Source organism: Xenopus laevis, chromosome 6L (genome assembly GCF_017654675.1).
Source record: "Xenopus laevis strain J_2021 chromosome 6L, Xenopus_laevis_v10.1, whole genome shotgun sequence".
Classification (NCBI taxonomy): domain Eukaryota; kingdom Metazoa; phylum Chordata; class Amphibia; order Anura; family Pipidae; genus Xenopus; species Xenopus laevis.
The window spans coordinates 33474335-33490758 of NC_054381.1; the positions used below are offsets into that span (position 1 = coordinate 33474335).

The window sequence follows — 16424 nt, forward strand, 5'->3', positions numbered from 1 at the left end:
AGACTTAAGGTATGAAGGTCCAAATTAAGGAACAGTTATCTAGAAAACCCCAGGTCCCGAGCATTCTGGAAAACAGATTGCATACCTGTACCAGCTATTTAAAATATGTAAAATCGAATTAAAAATAACATTTGAGTAACAATCATCCAGTTGTTGGGAGTATTCTGGATAATATAAATATATGCAATATATAAAATCTAAGAATCCATCACTTTGCTGATGAGAGAGTTTTATTACATAGTGTTACTATTTCTTTATTTTTTTTTAAATTCTGAATATTTCACCGCCCTATGCTTAAAGCTATTGTTACTGGGTCAATGGAGCTTTGTATAAAATAAGAGAAGCATACACAATGTTTTTTTTAAGTGACGGCACTGGACCTTTATTGGATTTTTGCTTTAAAGTCCTAAATAGAAAGGGACAATAATCAAAGGGCAGGGTTCTTTTTTCTTCTCTTTCCAGGAATGCTCATGGGGTTACGGAACAAGGGATACTACCTGGAATCTGACGAGAGGTCAGTGATCAAACAAAGCAGGCAGACAGCAGCCAAATCTGCACATGACATCTCGTGAGAAGCACACACAGTCTGGATTTCTCAACAGGCATCTGACTTTAAGATGACACAATGTCTTCTGAAGAGAAAGAATCAAGGCTAGCAGAAATCGCCTTGTAGGCAGGTCCCCAATGAAAGACAGGGCTTCCAGTGGATGAATATCAGAGGCACCTTGCAGGTCTCAGAAGAAAGGAGAATCCAGGAAAGAGTCACTGGTTAAACATGACTGATCAGAGAGAAACGGCTTAATGGGATCTTTCTTGTAGAATTAAGTGCATTGATCTTTCAACAAGATGTCGGTTAACCTCTGCCAGCGTACTTTATTAGTAAGTGTGCAGTTTGAGCGTCACACCTGGAGCCCTACAGTACAGTAGCCCACACTTCTCATACAAAAACGATAGGGCTCCTTTTCTTAGCAGTTAATAATCAAGCACAAATACAATTATTTTAATTACAAACGGGTACAAAGAAGACTGAACAACAGGGGAGAGGTCACTGGATTACACACTTCTCAGTCCCATGGGTGTCAAAGGTAGCTTCTGCTGAAGGTCATTTTGACATTGAAATATTGTGTCCAGTAAGTACAACTCTTTAGAGTCAGAGCATAGTGATGGGCGAATCTGACCCATTTCGCTTTGCCATAAATTCACCAAATTGCAATGAAGTCTATGTGCGACAATCTTTTTGACGCGCAACAATTTTTACCCATTGGAGCCTATGGGCATCATTTTTGCAGAGAAACTTTTCGAAAAATTTCACGGATCACTAGGAGGTAATCCTAAAGCCTTATAATGAAACACTATCAAATACCCATCCAAGGAGAATACATACTGACCTATATCAACTAACACATTATATACCTTTCTGAATATAATCGATACAGAGAAAACTGGACAATGTTTTGGTATGTTTATGGAATGAACTGGTCAACAAATGATTCAATGCATAATATAGTAAGAAACTGCGGTGAAAATAAACTGCGAAAAACACTGAAATTGCAGCAATTTGAAAAAGGAGCACTGGGCAAAGCAAAAATGCTGAAACTTGGCATTAATTTACAGGGCCCTTTGCTTTATTATGAAGCAGCTGCTTTGTTTTTTAATTCAAGAGGCGAATCACAAGTGCACTCTTATGTGGATGTTTGGCTAATGAGTGTCAGGTGTAAAGGCCAAATGGTCTGACTGAAGCTGAACATAAGAGAGAGGTGCCCATTGGAGTCTGTGAGAGACCAGATTTTCAGACTGCATGTATCAACACATCTGCCTTTAAGATGCTCCTTCATATAGCAATAATTATGGACAAAACTCAAACGAAGGATTGCACACCCAAGCTCAAACAAAAAAATTGTTTTTATTGCATCAAAAAAGAAATAGTTACAAAAATTGAATCGAAAAAAAAGGGCTTTTTCTCTTTATTTTTCATTTTGGTCGAAACGCGTTGGGCTAATGATATTTGTTTTGGTTCTATTTTTGTAACTTTTTCTTTTTTGATGTAATAAAAACTCTTTGTTTGAGCTTGGGTGTGCAATCCTTTGTTTGATTTTTTTTTTCCATTATTATCTTGGGAGACTCGCATGGGGAGCCTCCTTTGGATTAGCACCTCACATTGTTCTTTGGGTATGCGCCTTATAACCTCATATTTCTATATAGCAATAATTAGACAGTCTGGGCAAACTCTTACCACATTGCTCTGGGTGTGAATGACAGGAAAGAGGGATTGTCTTTCCCAAAATAACAACAAGCTAAGTGTGAAATGGCATTTTACATTGATATTGGTTACTGTTAGGGACAATTATAATGCAAGTAAACATCCAAGCGCACCCTGCCAGGTAGCACACATACACAGTCAATATAGGAAGGAAGAAAGAACCTCAGTAGAAATAGTTAAAGCAAAAATATTCATTTTTAAGTTTAAACTTACCTTAACATCACATATATCTCCAAGCAATTTAAGTGACACCTAGGGGCAAATTCACCAAGGGTCGAATATCGAGGGTTAATTAACCCTCGATATTCATCTGGGCATGAAAATCCTTCGACTTCGAATATCGAAGTCGAAGGATTTTGCACGAATACTGCGATCGAACGAATAATCGTTCGATCGAACGATTAAATCCTTCGAAGGATTTCAATCCAACAATCGAAGGATTATCCTTCGACCAAAAAAATTTAGCCAAGCCTATGGGGACCTTCCCCATAGGCTAACATTGGGTGCGGTAGCTTTTAGGTGGCGAACTAGGGGGTCGAAGTTTTTTCTTAAAGAGACAGTACTTCGACTATCGAATGGTCGAATAGTCAAACGATTTTTAGTCTGAATCATTCGATTCGAAGTCGTAGTCGAAGGTCGAAGTAGCCCATTCGATGGTCGAAGTAGCCAAAAAACACTTCGAAATTCGAAGTTTTTTTACTTCGAATCCTTCACTCGAAGTTAATGAATTGGCCCCCTACAGTAGAACTGTCCCGTGATGTAGCTACATCCATTATACTACATGGCTTATTTTTTTATGCTCTCAATGGGACTATGATATGGAAACTTGCATAGACACATAATGTTCTTGGAATAGATACACATCGTTTTGGAAGTTATAATGACATTCCCTAAAATCTGAATATTAAAAAAAAGTTACTTACACATCCACCAGCAAGGATTTCAGATAGCAATGGGATGGAGCCTTCTTTCGTAGTAAATTTATCTCTAACAAAATCATTTACCTACAACAACAAAAAAAAAAAGTGTCTGGTGAGTTAAAACTTCATTGGCCGGTTACACACACACATAAACTAAGTTTATGAAAAATGATTAAAGCCACATGCTTTTCCTACCTTTTACATCTACCTTTCAGTTCGCATAATGACAATGTTTACAGGCATAATATTATTATTTAAAGTTATTGATTGCCTTTATAAAGTCTGCCAGCATTTATTCCCTGGCATGAGCCTTTTTATCCTTCTTTATTCTAGAAGAAGACTGTCTGTCCTCGGTCATGTGACATATTCAGAACAGAACATCGAGGTTCGATAGCCTAATGAAAGGTGCCATAACATGATCTCATAGGGTGGTGGCATGCAGGCCTGATAAATGCACAAAGAAGAAACATGGAAACCTAAAACTCCTTAGGTCTGCTAATAGCCAATACAAATTGAGAGAACCCGTGAGTTTTTCCTATTGCAAATATTTATGTAAGAGACATTACAGAGTGCTTTTAAATAATGAAGTATATTACAGTATTAATTAACCTACCCATTCAGTCTATTATATCACTGTTTAAAAATCTGTAAAAACGGTATTCCTAGAATGATTGCTGGCATCAAATATTAAAATACATTTCTAGAATGGACTAACACAATTAAAAAAAAATATTGGTCTGCATGGGTCTTGCATATACAACAATCTTAATTCAATGGAGAAATGAAATATTCTTTTACACCTTACTCCAAAGTAGAGTATGTGGTGCCAGTTTTATCCCGGAGTCTTCAAGATTGTTCGTAAATGTAATATCTTTCAATGTATTCCAATTACGGTTCCTGCTCCCACAAATAAATACAGAGCAACAACCAGAGCATGTATATATTATAGGTCACTATATAAAAATATTCTATAAATATCTTAGCTATGGAATAATATAAAATTTGAATTATAGATATAATGGAATAAAAGATTCTTGTTACTCTCTCCTTACAATCATTAATCAGCTTCTAACACTAATACTGACAATAAAGGCTTGATTTAAAAACATTTCTTAATGATTTTAGAGAATAATGCTGTAAACAACGTTAATCAGGAAATTAAACTAGAAGTATTTTGTCGAGTCTCTTAGGCACCCCCATGTGATTGTATTGACTTACCCGAAACCCCGGGCCGTTGCTCCTATCAGCAGATAACTGCTCCGGCCCGGGGTTATACTAGTGAGCACCACGGAGAGATCCACTTCCGTCTTCTTCCGTCTTCAAATTTCCCAGGGCAAACGCATGCGCAGTTGAATGAAATAGACGACTTTTTAGTTAAATTGTGGCTTCCTGTTTTACTGTGCATGCGCAGCCGCTCGAAGAAGGAGGAAGCAGGAAGAAGATCGCTCCGTGGTGCTCACTGGTATAACCCCGGGCCGGTGCAGTTTCTGCTGATAGGAGCACTGGCCGGGGGTTTCAGTTAAGTCAATACAATCACTTGGGGGTGCCTAACATTTGGCACCACCAAGTGCAACAAGCCTTTCCTTCTCCTTTAACAAGATGTTAGTGAATCAAGCTGTAAATAATAAGATTTAATGGGTAAAATGAAGTGGTTCCTATATATAAAAGCAGACACAGAAAGGACATCTTATACATGAGTACCACCATAAAATCAGGCCAGAAGAGAAGCAAAGTGAAGCTTTAGGACCAGCAAATTTCTTGTGGTAACATTAGGAAATGTCCTTTAGATGTTTTGTTTAAGTACAAACAAAATGCTTTATGTTTCCTGTAGATACAACGATTACACTAAAGCACAGGAAATAAACCCCTTGATGATAAACATGTTTTTTTAGCTGTTTAGCTTGAACTACAATTCCCATAATCCCTGCCAGTCTTTTTTAGTTTTGCTTCCGGGAACGGAGGCATAACCACAGCTAAAGGGTCCCAGGCTCCCAGTTTTACATGGAACACTTGACAAGAAAAACTGCCTGTGGTATATACTAGAAAGTGATTTGCATGTCATGTAATTTATTTCACTAAATATTTATACCAGGCTTACTTACGGTTAGCTTAATAGCTTTTTCTGGAGCTACTCCCAGCAGCTGAGGTAAGAGGCCTGCAAGAAAAACACAATTACTGTCTTGACAAATTTCAGTGCATCCCCAGTTACAGCTGCTTCTGGGCACAGATTTAAACAAGGAATAATCATTCTACATACAAACAGCATTTACATATTCCATAGAAACTCTCGGCTTCAAATATCTCACTTCAGCCCCCACTTAATCTATCAGAAGGTCTAAAATGTTCACAAAGGCAACGAGGGTAAACCAGTGAACAAAAACTCCCAACATCCTCTGGCAACAGCAAAGAAAGATTATGTCCCCAGGATCTCTTATGTTATACAATAATGATATTTTACCATTGGTAAGGATTCATCTTAACCCAGAATCTTTCAGGAAACATTTGTTTGAATCGTAAACAGAATATTTGCACGTTCAAATTAGGGAATGGAAGGGGGAAAAGATCCCCTTAATCGTGCGAGATAAAGTAAAAGATTCTGTTTGGCCAAGCTCTTATATTAGCTGAATATGAATCCTGCCAAAACAAGCGCAGATTTGGCCGAATCCTATACTAAATCCAAGATTCGTGCATCCCTAATTTTATCAAAGCTTCATAGTCATTAACATGCCCCAAGCTTAATATTAATGTTCAACTGAAAGTTCTTGGGTGTATCCTATAGGCTTCTATTGACTGCATTTACTAACCCCGTTCAATTATTTTTTTATAAGTGCACCAATAGAGCTATTTTATAAAGGAAATGCTGGTATGACCTATTTTCGGCACCTCCGAATGCAAAGGAAGAATTGATAAAATGCATAAACATTTTGATCTGTGGGAGAACAGGTTTTTTGTTATTGTTGTTGTTAAAAACTAGATAAGGAGAATTAAGGTGGCCATACACGGGCCGATAAAAGCTGCCGACAGATCTCTCGATCGGATGGGACAAAAAATCCCGTTGGATCGCGGCCGCATCTATTCGTTGATGCGGTCCCGCGATCCGACCGCTCATTGCTATTCGTTAGGATCCGATCGTTGGCCCTAGGGCCAACGATCAGATCAGCCCAATATTGCCCACCTCAAGGTGGGCATATCGGGGAGAGATCCGCTCGTTTGACGACATCGCCAAACGAGCGGATCTCTCAGTGTATGGCCACCTTTACCCTTTTATTTATCTGCCACTAAAAAATCCAATGTGTTCAAGGCACTGTACTGGTCTAATTGGTGTGGGATGCCTACTCAGTTATCAAACAACATTCCCTACATGGAAGAAAATGAACAGGTTTCCGGATAACTGTTCATAGGACTGTTTTACACTACCTGTGCCATTATATAAACTAACATAGTAAGCAGAGTTATCACAAGAGATTCAGGCTCTGGAGATTAGCAGGATCATTCTGGGATCCTCTTTGGATGCAGCAACAATTCTATTGTGTATCGGGCACATACCGACAGCTTAATTGCAGCAAGAGCAGATGAGACAAAGGTTCAAATGGATCGGCTGTAAAGGGATTTGATACACTTTGCATTTGTTGGTTAAAATATTTCTTAAAAAAGGAAATGTGGCATAATAGCTGTTGGCCCTGTGCCTCTCAGTAATGACCATAAAGCAGAGGCTACAGGATCTCAGCAGCCTCACTGGTTGGCTAACTGTCAGGCACATGCTGAGCGTTCATTTGCACAAGTGACATAATGGGGCTGAAAGTTGAGAGCTACACCCATTCCTGTTATTTCCATACACCACATTAAATATAGCAAGCATTTGCTTTCAGTACAGTATAACCGAGTATACACGCTATAGGTTTTTTGGTTTTTTTTTGGAACATCTTTGTAATGACATTTGAAATTTATAGAAGATCAGCCCTTATAACTGCTAACAGCCCAACCCACAAAGCCCTTAAATCCACCCAGTCATGCTTTCCTTCCTCTACATGGGTATTAAGCTATTTGTAGTTTCTGTGAAACAAGTGCCAAATAGTAAAGCCAACAAATGCTCCTAATACACTGCTCAAAGTGGGGATAGTGTCACTTCCAGTGTGGCAATGCATGGGGTGTCATTATTTAATGTCTGATTCACTTTGCACAATTATGTTGTATCCTTAGAAGCAACCTGCTAACCAGCATTTAAAGGGACTATTCACATTTAAAGGAGAACTCCAGCCTTAAAAGGAATATGGCTAAAAATGCCGAAAAATACTGAACTTATTGCACCAGCCTAAAGTTTCAGCTTGTCAATAGCAGCAATGATCCAGGACTTGAGACTTGTCACAGGGGGTCACCATCTTGGAAAGTGTCTGTGACACTCACATGCTCAGTGAGCTCTGAGCAGCTGTTGAGAAGCTAAGCTTAGGGGTTGTTGCAAATTATCAAACAGAAAATTTGATTTGTCTGTAATATAAGATGATGCTACAGGGCTGATTATTAAATTCTAAGGCTAGTTGCACTGGTTTCTGAGCTGCCATGTAGTAATTATCTGTATTAATTAGTATCAGCCCAATAAGGTACAGACGCCCGACACATAATGTACAACATTAGGTTCTAGCTACTTCTTTAGTTAGGCTTTAGTTCTCCTTTAAATTAATCTTTAGTATGACCTATAGAGTGACATTCTAAGACAATTTTGTAATTTTTGAGTTATTTAGCATTTTATTCAGCAGCTCTCCGGTATGCAGTTTCAGCCATCTTGTTTCTAGAGTCCAAATTACCCTAGCAACCAAGCACTGATTTCAATAACAGTCTGGAATATGAATTGAGGAGGCCTGAATAGAAAGATGAGTAATAAAAAGCAGCAATAATAAAGGTGTAACCTTACAGAGCATTAGTTTTGTTTTTTTTTGGATGGGGTCAGTGACCCCCCATTGGAAAGCTGGAAAAAGAAGAAGGCAAGAATTTAAAAGCTTTAAAAATGATTAGAATAAACCATTCTATAAGATACTAAACGTTCACTTAAAGTACCTTCAAGGCTTTAGGTTGCACTCAATGTTGCATCCATTATAGCGCATTGTACTTGCATTCATAAATGAGCCTACCTTTTCATGGAATATCATATACACTTCACTGGCTTGTAAATGCTTCTGTACACTAAGAAAGCAGACATATTCCTCACCTCATAAACACATGTCAATGGGTGCATGAAGGGTATATGTGACCTCTCTCTCTCTATAAGAGGTGATATTAAACGTATCAAGCCTATGTATTTGGAAGTTGAATTTGGAATGTGGAAGATAAGGTGGCCAGACAGATATGAAGGAAAGGCAAACGCATACAACCCGCAAGCTTTAACAGTCGGAAGGGAAAAACTTCCCAGACCACCCGATGTCGAAGGCAGGTTCCTCAGTAACCCCTGTGGGATCCGTCTGGCCAGAAATAGTGGAGTCCATGTGTGTGTGCAGTCTCTCAACTGCAGTCAATGTGCAGGAGGTGTTAATCCCTTTAGTGCTGGTGAGACTGAACCACACACAGCACAAATGCTTTGCTGACCTTCCTGACAGTAGGACAGGTTTAACGGAATATATAACCTCCCAGACTTGCTCGTATTTCAGTGTGTGCCACAGTAACCTTCACGTGCATATATTTGACTATTTTCACCATTTTGTGACTTGACAAATAACCACCTTTCAAAAATGTTACAAAGCTTATATGATAGCCAATTAAAAAAAAACAGGTAAATGAGTTTATAAAAGTTCTAATGCATCTCTTGCGCTTGGGTTTCTTTTTTTTTTTTTCTCTTAACTCCGGAAACAAGAAATTGAAATATTTAGCAGAGGAAATCCCATCATTTTCCTAACAAGGGCACGCTGGCAAGGAATCTCGATTCTGAAAGTCTAAGCCTTCCAGGGAGTGGGCAGGGTGAAACAACATAAATCTTCCCAATGAATAACATGAAAACATACCGTCAGCTTTATGAATTTTCCCCCCCCATTTCATTTCAACTTTTATAGACATTTTGTCTATTTTGTCTTATGCTAATGCAGTGCTGGTTTTCTGTAAACCCTCTCACTATGCTGGTTTAAGGTTACGGCACTGAGGAGATTTGGAGACTGCTACAGGAAGGATAACCAAAACTGATATCTACTGTTTATTGCTTCCGAATCACTTGAATAGGAAGTACAACGGGTTAGAGGTGCCTGAGACTTGCAGCCAATGTGCCATAACCCTTTACTAGAACTCCAATATGAAGGCTGAGCTGTGACAATATATGTTACCTAAGAAGATTCTAGGACACTGCTATTTACTGGGCGCTAATTTGTTGGGCACCCCCCTAAAGCATATAATCACTGTCCTTGGATCCCAGGTCAGTGTCAAATTCAGGACTGGATACTTATCTCGTCATCATCACAATCTTTCAGGGATCCCTTGTGGCTGGCCAGGACCATTCACATGCAAAATACAGTAACATGACAAGTTTTAGAATGTGCAGTGTAGCAATGTATGAAATGATGCATGCAGATAGTGCTGGACAGTTTCAAGGTATACCTGGAAATCCTTGAAGGTGGCCCAAGGGTGCTTAACAATTTACACTCCAGTGAATGAAAAGCACTTTCCTTGTTATTTAGAAAAAAAGCTCAACAAAGAAGTAGGGAAAAAAATGCAGTACAATTAGTTTTGGAGTTCTGTACCAGCACATGTTCTGGGCCGCTGTAAATTACCTGGCTTTAGGGACCGATATACTGCATATATAGAATATAAATATCACAATACAAGGCTAATTAGCAATTAATTCACATTTTCATTAAATGGTATCCAGTGCATTTTACATCACAATTTAATCATCAAAATTGTAGCATCATTTTCTAAAAAGTCAGAAACCTAATTTTCTTATTGAGGAAAGTTGATGGTCATAACAAATTTCAATAGATGCCCAAAAAAAAGGGGGAAAAAGAGGGTGATATCACTCTATCTTGCAGAGTAAAGAGTGACTGAAGTTTATTATGGTACAAGTAACATGGCTAAGGCCACCTGGGAAACTAAGAGGATGTCTAATCCCACAGCAAATTTCAAAATTAAATATAAAAAATTCTGTTTGCTTTTTTGAAAAACAGATTTCAATGCAGGATTATGCTGGAGAAGCACTTTGAACTGATGCATTTTTTAAAAACTGTTTTCCCATGGCAGAATCCCTTTAAGAAAAACAGACTTCACATTTGCCTATTTATTCTGCTTGCCAACAATAAATAAAGTATAGTATAGATTTGTATGTACTGATTAATATATTATGAAGAGCCTTTAGCCGCAGTTATTGCATGAGAAATGAATGCCAAAATAATTCCAAGGATAAGTTGACTGACCTCTGTAAAGGCCAAAGAAGCCTTCATAACGCAGCACCTTCTTAAAGCAATCAAAGCTGTTCTTGTACATGAGTTCTCCTACAAATGACCCTGTTGATCGCTGATTTTGCATTCGTGTTTTCACCAAGTCGATAGGATAAACAGCAGTTGCTCCAACAGCTTTAAAAAGGGTTAAAGAAAATCGAAAACACATTAGTTTACGAAATAGTTTGAAGCCCAATCATGATAACTGCACACGTTCCCGTTGGTTGCTTACTTTTCATAAACTTAATGAGGTTACATTAAAGCCTTGTCAAAAATGTTATTAAAATAGATCAGTAAGTTTCTATCCTCTTATTAACTTTATAAATCTTGATTTGAGTTGTGCAAGCCATAACCCTCAGGACAATGGAACCCGTACAACTACAGGCATCTCACCGACCCGTGAAGAAACCCTCTTGCTGGGACAAACAGAGCTTTGTACAAGTAAATCTCAGAAGAAGAGCAGAGAAGTGATGAAAATAAAACAGATATGTTCAACCATGACTAACCTCCTGCTATGGAACCAAGGGCAAATCGGTAAGCGGACTCGGCCACTTGAACGAGGACGGTACGTTGCACCTCACCTGTGCCTTGATTCTTGAAGAGAAAAGAATATCAGCAAATTATTCAATTTTTCAGGAGAAGATTTTACATAAAATCAGTGAGCAGATACAATTCTAAAGTTATTTTCAAGGTAGTGCAATGCAAACACCAAAGCTCAGAGATATCGATAGCTGATTTCACGGTTATAGCATAAGATCTTCATGCAACCTGAAATGAATGTAGAAGCTATCAAGAGATGAGCATTGGGATGTTTAAAGGATAAGTAAGCATTTTATTTTAAAATCCCCCAAGAATAACACCCCTGTCTCCCACCATTCTGTTTTAAAGGGCAGCTCTTTTAGTTATTTCCGTGTCTTTCTCTCGCCAACTGGGAAGACCTCAAAAGAGGTGCCTGCTGGGAATGCTCACTGCCTCTGCTCCAATCAAAATCAATCAGGCATGTGCAGTAGGCACCTTTTTTGAGGTCTTCACAGTCGGAGGAAAGAGTGCTCAGAAAGCAAAAGGGGGCGGAACGTCACAGAAAACAAGGAAGTAACTAAAAAAGCTGCAGTTGAACTGTTTGTAATAGAGAAAAGAAATAAAACTGAATTCAGGGATTACAATATGTTACACTGGGGGCTGTTTAGAGTAATTTTAGGGACAGTAAAAAAAAAAAGGTTTTCTTATTCTTTAAACAAGAATGAAAGACCCTATGGTACACTGGCATGTGTTGAAATGCACACATCCCATATAGCTTTGTGCACCATAAACTAAATATATATGCAAGCCAAATGAAAACATACAAAATATAGATTTTATCATAAAGGCCCCAAATAAAGCAAATACAGCCTGCATCATGCTATACGCTGGATGCAGCAAAATGCATTCTTTGCTAATGATACATTAACTCCCGTAATCCTCTGCCTGGCAGTGTCTGGCTCATGATACATAGAGCTGCTCATCACAAACTTGGAATTTCTATGGAATGCTAAAAATAGCCTGTTGACATACAATACAAAATAGATCTACACTTATAATTACCACTTGGGAAATTCTACAGAAAACTAACTGTATTAAGCCAAGCTTTTTTTTTTTGGCATTTATACTGCATGTGTAAATCCTATCACATTTGATGAAGCAACAAATGCTCCATAAAATGTTGTGCAGAATTCTTGAGGAGAACCATTGTGATCAGACACATTCACTAGAATAGGAAGCGGCTGTCACTAGACTCAGGCTTTTACTTGCTGCAGTTCTCCTCAGATGTAATGTAATAGGGTTTACTTAATGTTAAAAACAACAAGAAACCAGAAACGCCTGGAATCTGTCATGTGACTGGCTTGCTTACAATATAGGCTTCATAAGCTACATCTGATAAAGTGGAAACAGAAAGCCAAAAGCCCTAACAGAGGGGGAAAAAAAAAAAAAAAAAAGAATGCACACCATGGCCAAGCCTGGGACGTTTGCTTCAATTACATATATAGGAATAATGAAGAAGCAATATTTATTTTTCTTGCACCCCAGAATTATTCTAACAGACTAAAGGAGCTTGCAGAGGGGATATGATTACTCTTTACAAGTACATTAGAGGACATTGTAGACAAATATCAGGGGATCCTTTTACTATAGAAAAGATCAAGGCACCAGGTCACCCCTTTAGACTAGAGGAACAGAACTTTGATTTAAAGCAACATAGGTGAGGGCAGAGTGATTCAGGGACTGGTCCATTTTGGAGTCAGGAAGGAATTGTTTCCCCCTCTGAGGCAAATTGGAGAGGCTTCAAATAGGGATTTTTGCCTTCCTCTGGATCAACTAGCAGTTAGGCAGGTTAAATATAGACTTAAAAGGTTGAACTTGATGGACATGAGTCTTTTTTTCAACCTAACTTACTATATTACTACATGTGAGTGTATAGATAAGTTTGTGTATCTATGTACACTGGGGGTTGTTTGGCGGGACTGACCTTATGTAACTTTTTGCAGGCCATGTTTTAGCTTCATCATAACAAACTGTACCTCAAGCAGCCAGACTGAGAAAGCCGTACATGCTGCAATTATACAATTACAAACAAACTGCAGCAGTAGCTAGGCCATACGAAACAGCAGTTTTCACACAATGCAGAACAGTAGCAATTTGTCACTGCACCTGTAAGCATCACCCCTAGCCACTGGACAAACCTTATGAGGTACTGGATTCTTGGCGTCCATTGCACCTATTTTTAAAAACATATTTAAAGAAATAATAAAAAATATCCCATAGAACTCAGGAGACCAGAAATGAAGACATTTTATGTCCTATCAAATGTCATCCTAATTAGCATTTGTCAAAATAATCAGTCTCTGGAGAGAAAGGTGAATATGGATCCAGAGAACTGTGCCAGTTTACCCTTGCTTTATAAAAATGCCTTTATGGAGAGAGTATATAATGGCACATATACCTGTTGCATTATAGATCCTTTTATAGAAGAAACTGGTCATTAATTAAAGTCACTAAATGCTCTACTTTATAGAGGGCTTTCCATGTAGTAGACAGAGTATCTACCCTTATCAATCAGGAATTTTTAACCTGAAGGTCAAGACTCAACATTAGGTTCTCATGCTATTAAAGTTGGGTCCTTATGATACCCATGAATACAGAAAAAATATTTTCCTATAATAAAAAAAAAATGCAATAAAGGGATAGTGTTACCTGTCTTTGCGCTTCTGCCAAGTTGTTCGGCAAGGCCCCCTCTTCAAGAGGTGCTATTCTTTCAATATCTGCCAAAGTCATACGTCTGCACAAAAGACAAATGTGCCATATGTTTCATTTAAAACAATAATTAAAAAAAAAAACACCTGTGGCGGGAAGAGAGGTGAATAGTTAATATTTTCTTCCAATAAGAACTTCTGTCATGTCTTACCCTCTTGGCTCATACAAATCTGCTAATTGGAACAGTATGTCAACTTCCATGGGTGTAACTTGACCAAATCGTTGTGCCGCCAAGACAAACTCCTCTGCAAAGAAAATAAAAAAAAAAAAGTGAACAGACTGAGTAACGAGGGCTGCTTTAAAATTATCTTAAATGCCGGAGTTATTTTAAAATTGTGATCATTCGGTATTGAATTCAGCAGCTGCAATATATTAGAGTTTAACAATGGCCACATAAGTCACGGAGGTTCTCCATATACTGCAAAAGGTCAGTGAACAAATACACAAGAAGATACATCAAAATCTATTTGTGGTTTTCTGACGAGTCACTGATTTTTGGTACAAACTTCACAATATCAGGCAAATCCCTTTGATTTTAAGTTTTAAAAAACTGGAATTTTTCGAGATGTATTAAACCCCGACCCTGAAAAAAGCTTGAATCCAAAAGTAAACAATCTAAAGCCTGTGGAGGTCATGTAGGAGTCAATGGCAGAGGTCCCTTGAACCATTTAGAGATGCTAATAGCCTGCATGATATTCAAGTTTTTTTGGTGGGTTTCACTTGAAAACCCGATCAATTCAAGCGATTCAAGTTTTTTTTTTTGAGTTTTCTGGTTATTAACCGCAAACTCGCTGATTCAAGTTTTTACCATTAAAGTTTTTTCTTATATTAGTTAATCCGAGATTTAAAAAATCTAAAATTCCACCTTTGATAAATAACCCTCCTAGAGATGCATAGCGTTTATGAAAGCCTGCATGACCATGGACAACACACTGATCCAGATTGTTACCACGGATGGGTAAAATGCGTGTAGTAACTGCTGGAGACAAGATATGACGCGGCTACTTATCAGTGGTTGGCCCTGGTGCATTTTGTATAATATTATAAGGGTAGCAATGGTGATAATAAAAGTAGTGGTTATCAAACTTATTTGGTTCAAGCTCCCCATTAAGGGACATTAAACGGTTGCTGAATTATCCATTCAGTCACAGTTCCATGATTATACAGGAAATCAAAGAAGTGTGCATTCCTCATCTTCCTCTAATAGGCCTTCAAAATGGGCTTCACCGAGTATCTAGAAAAGCAAGTTGGCATTCCCCAAACCTCTCTAACTGCCCTTCAGGTTGGGCCACTCCAACCAAGTTTCTGAACACCCCTTCCTTCCTTTGTGCGGCAGGCCCAACAGTTTTGGAACCACTGATTTAGGGTAACTTGGGAAGTATGGGCCCCATGTCCTGGCAAGTTTCAACAAGTATGTATATTTTTCTTTTGGGGTAGGGGTAGACTGTAACTTTTTTAAATCAATGTATTGGACAGTGTGCCAACCAAGAAAGCTGTGCCCTGTATCATTCCAAACTTAATTGGCTTAATTTATAGTTAGGTCAAAATGTAGGGTTGCTGTGCAGTGTCAAGGTCAAACAGTAGCCCTCAAGATAAGGACCTGAGAGCATCCTAGTGGGATCTGAAGGCTGAAAGTGGGTGCTGAAATCTGTAGTTCAGCAACATCTAAAGGGACCCTATCATTCACATGCTTGTTGAAAATTAGGGCCACATCAAGCTCCAGTATCACACACTCGCAGGAAGAACTGTAAGAGCAGTGATTAGAAACGTATGCATTTTGATGCTGATGCTGTTGGAGTCGTCTTTCAATGGTAGTGATTTACGCGTGATGTCTTCACTTTGGGAAAGGCTCTTTAATGAAAACTCCCCAAGGTGTTTTTAGTTCAAAACAGAAAACTGGAAATGTGGTGAAGAAAAGAGCGATAACATCATGTTCCAAGCTTGTAGGCTAACTTAGTGAACTGCCAAGAAAAGTACAGTGAATTCCTTAACCAGGCCTGAAGGACAAGCTCACAGGCTGCCAGTTTGGAATCAGGCCCAGTAAAAAGAATCCACGCACTCGTTCTTCACCCAGCTCCTGGCTGCACATTTCTTTTACAATCTCCAGACCTGTCTCAGGGAGCTTCCAAAACTCTACAACTTTCCTTATGTAGGAGTTTCAGGCAACTTTAATAATACTACACTGGGTACTGAAGTAACTAACTGGCAAAGAGTTACGGCTTCATACCATCACCTGGTATAGGAGAGCAAAACCAGTCTAACCCCAGCAAATACCAGACAATTAACGAGAAAATAATATCCTATTTAGAACTAGGGTTTACAGTGATTTTCCCTTAGCGAATAAAGAATGAGGGCATAGATGATCATCTGCACTGATATGCATAAAAGGAAGCCGTGCTACTTCTTGCCGAAGTCTTCTTGTCATAAATGTTTGAAGTTATCGGCGAATTTCTAAAATTGATTATATTGAGACAAGCTGTATGGTCGTTGTCAACAGAAATATATAAAGTAATTAAGGAATGCTCTGGGCACTTAAGAACTATTACA

General features: G+C 38.5%; 1 protein-coding gene across 1 annotated transcript in view; it reads right to left on the reverse strand.

The window, feature by feature from the left end:
- Window positions 1–16424, reverse strand: part of slc25a13.L (solute carrier family 25 member 13 L homeolog) — an 89214-nt gene that overhangs the window by 31716 nt on the left and 41074 nt on the right. The window contains 6 exon segments of the mRNA NM_001089755.1: window positions 3184–3264; window positions 5283–5335; window positions 10566–10724; window positions 11096–11183; window positions 13818–13902; window positions 14029–14122. Coding sequence (NP_001083224.1) covers window positions 3184–3264; window positions 5283–5335; window positions 10566–10724; window positions 11096–11183; window positions 13818–13902; window positions 14029–14122 — 560 coding nt within the window.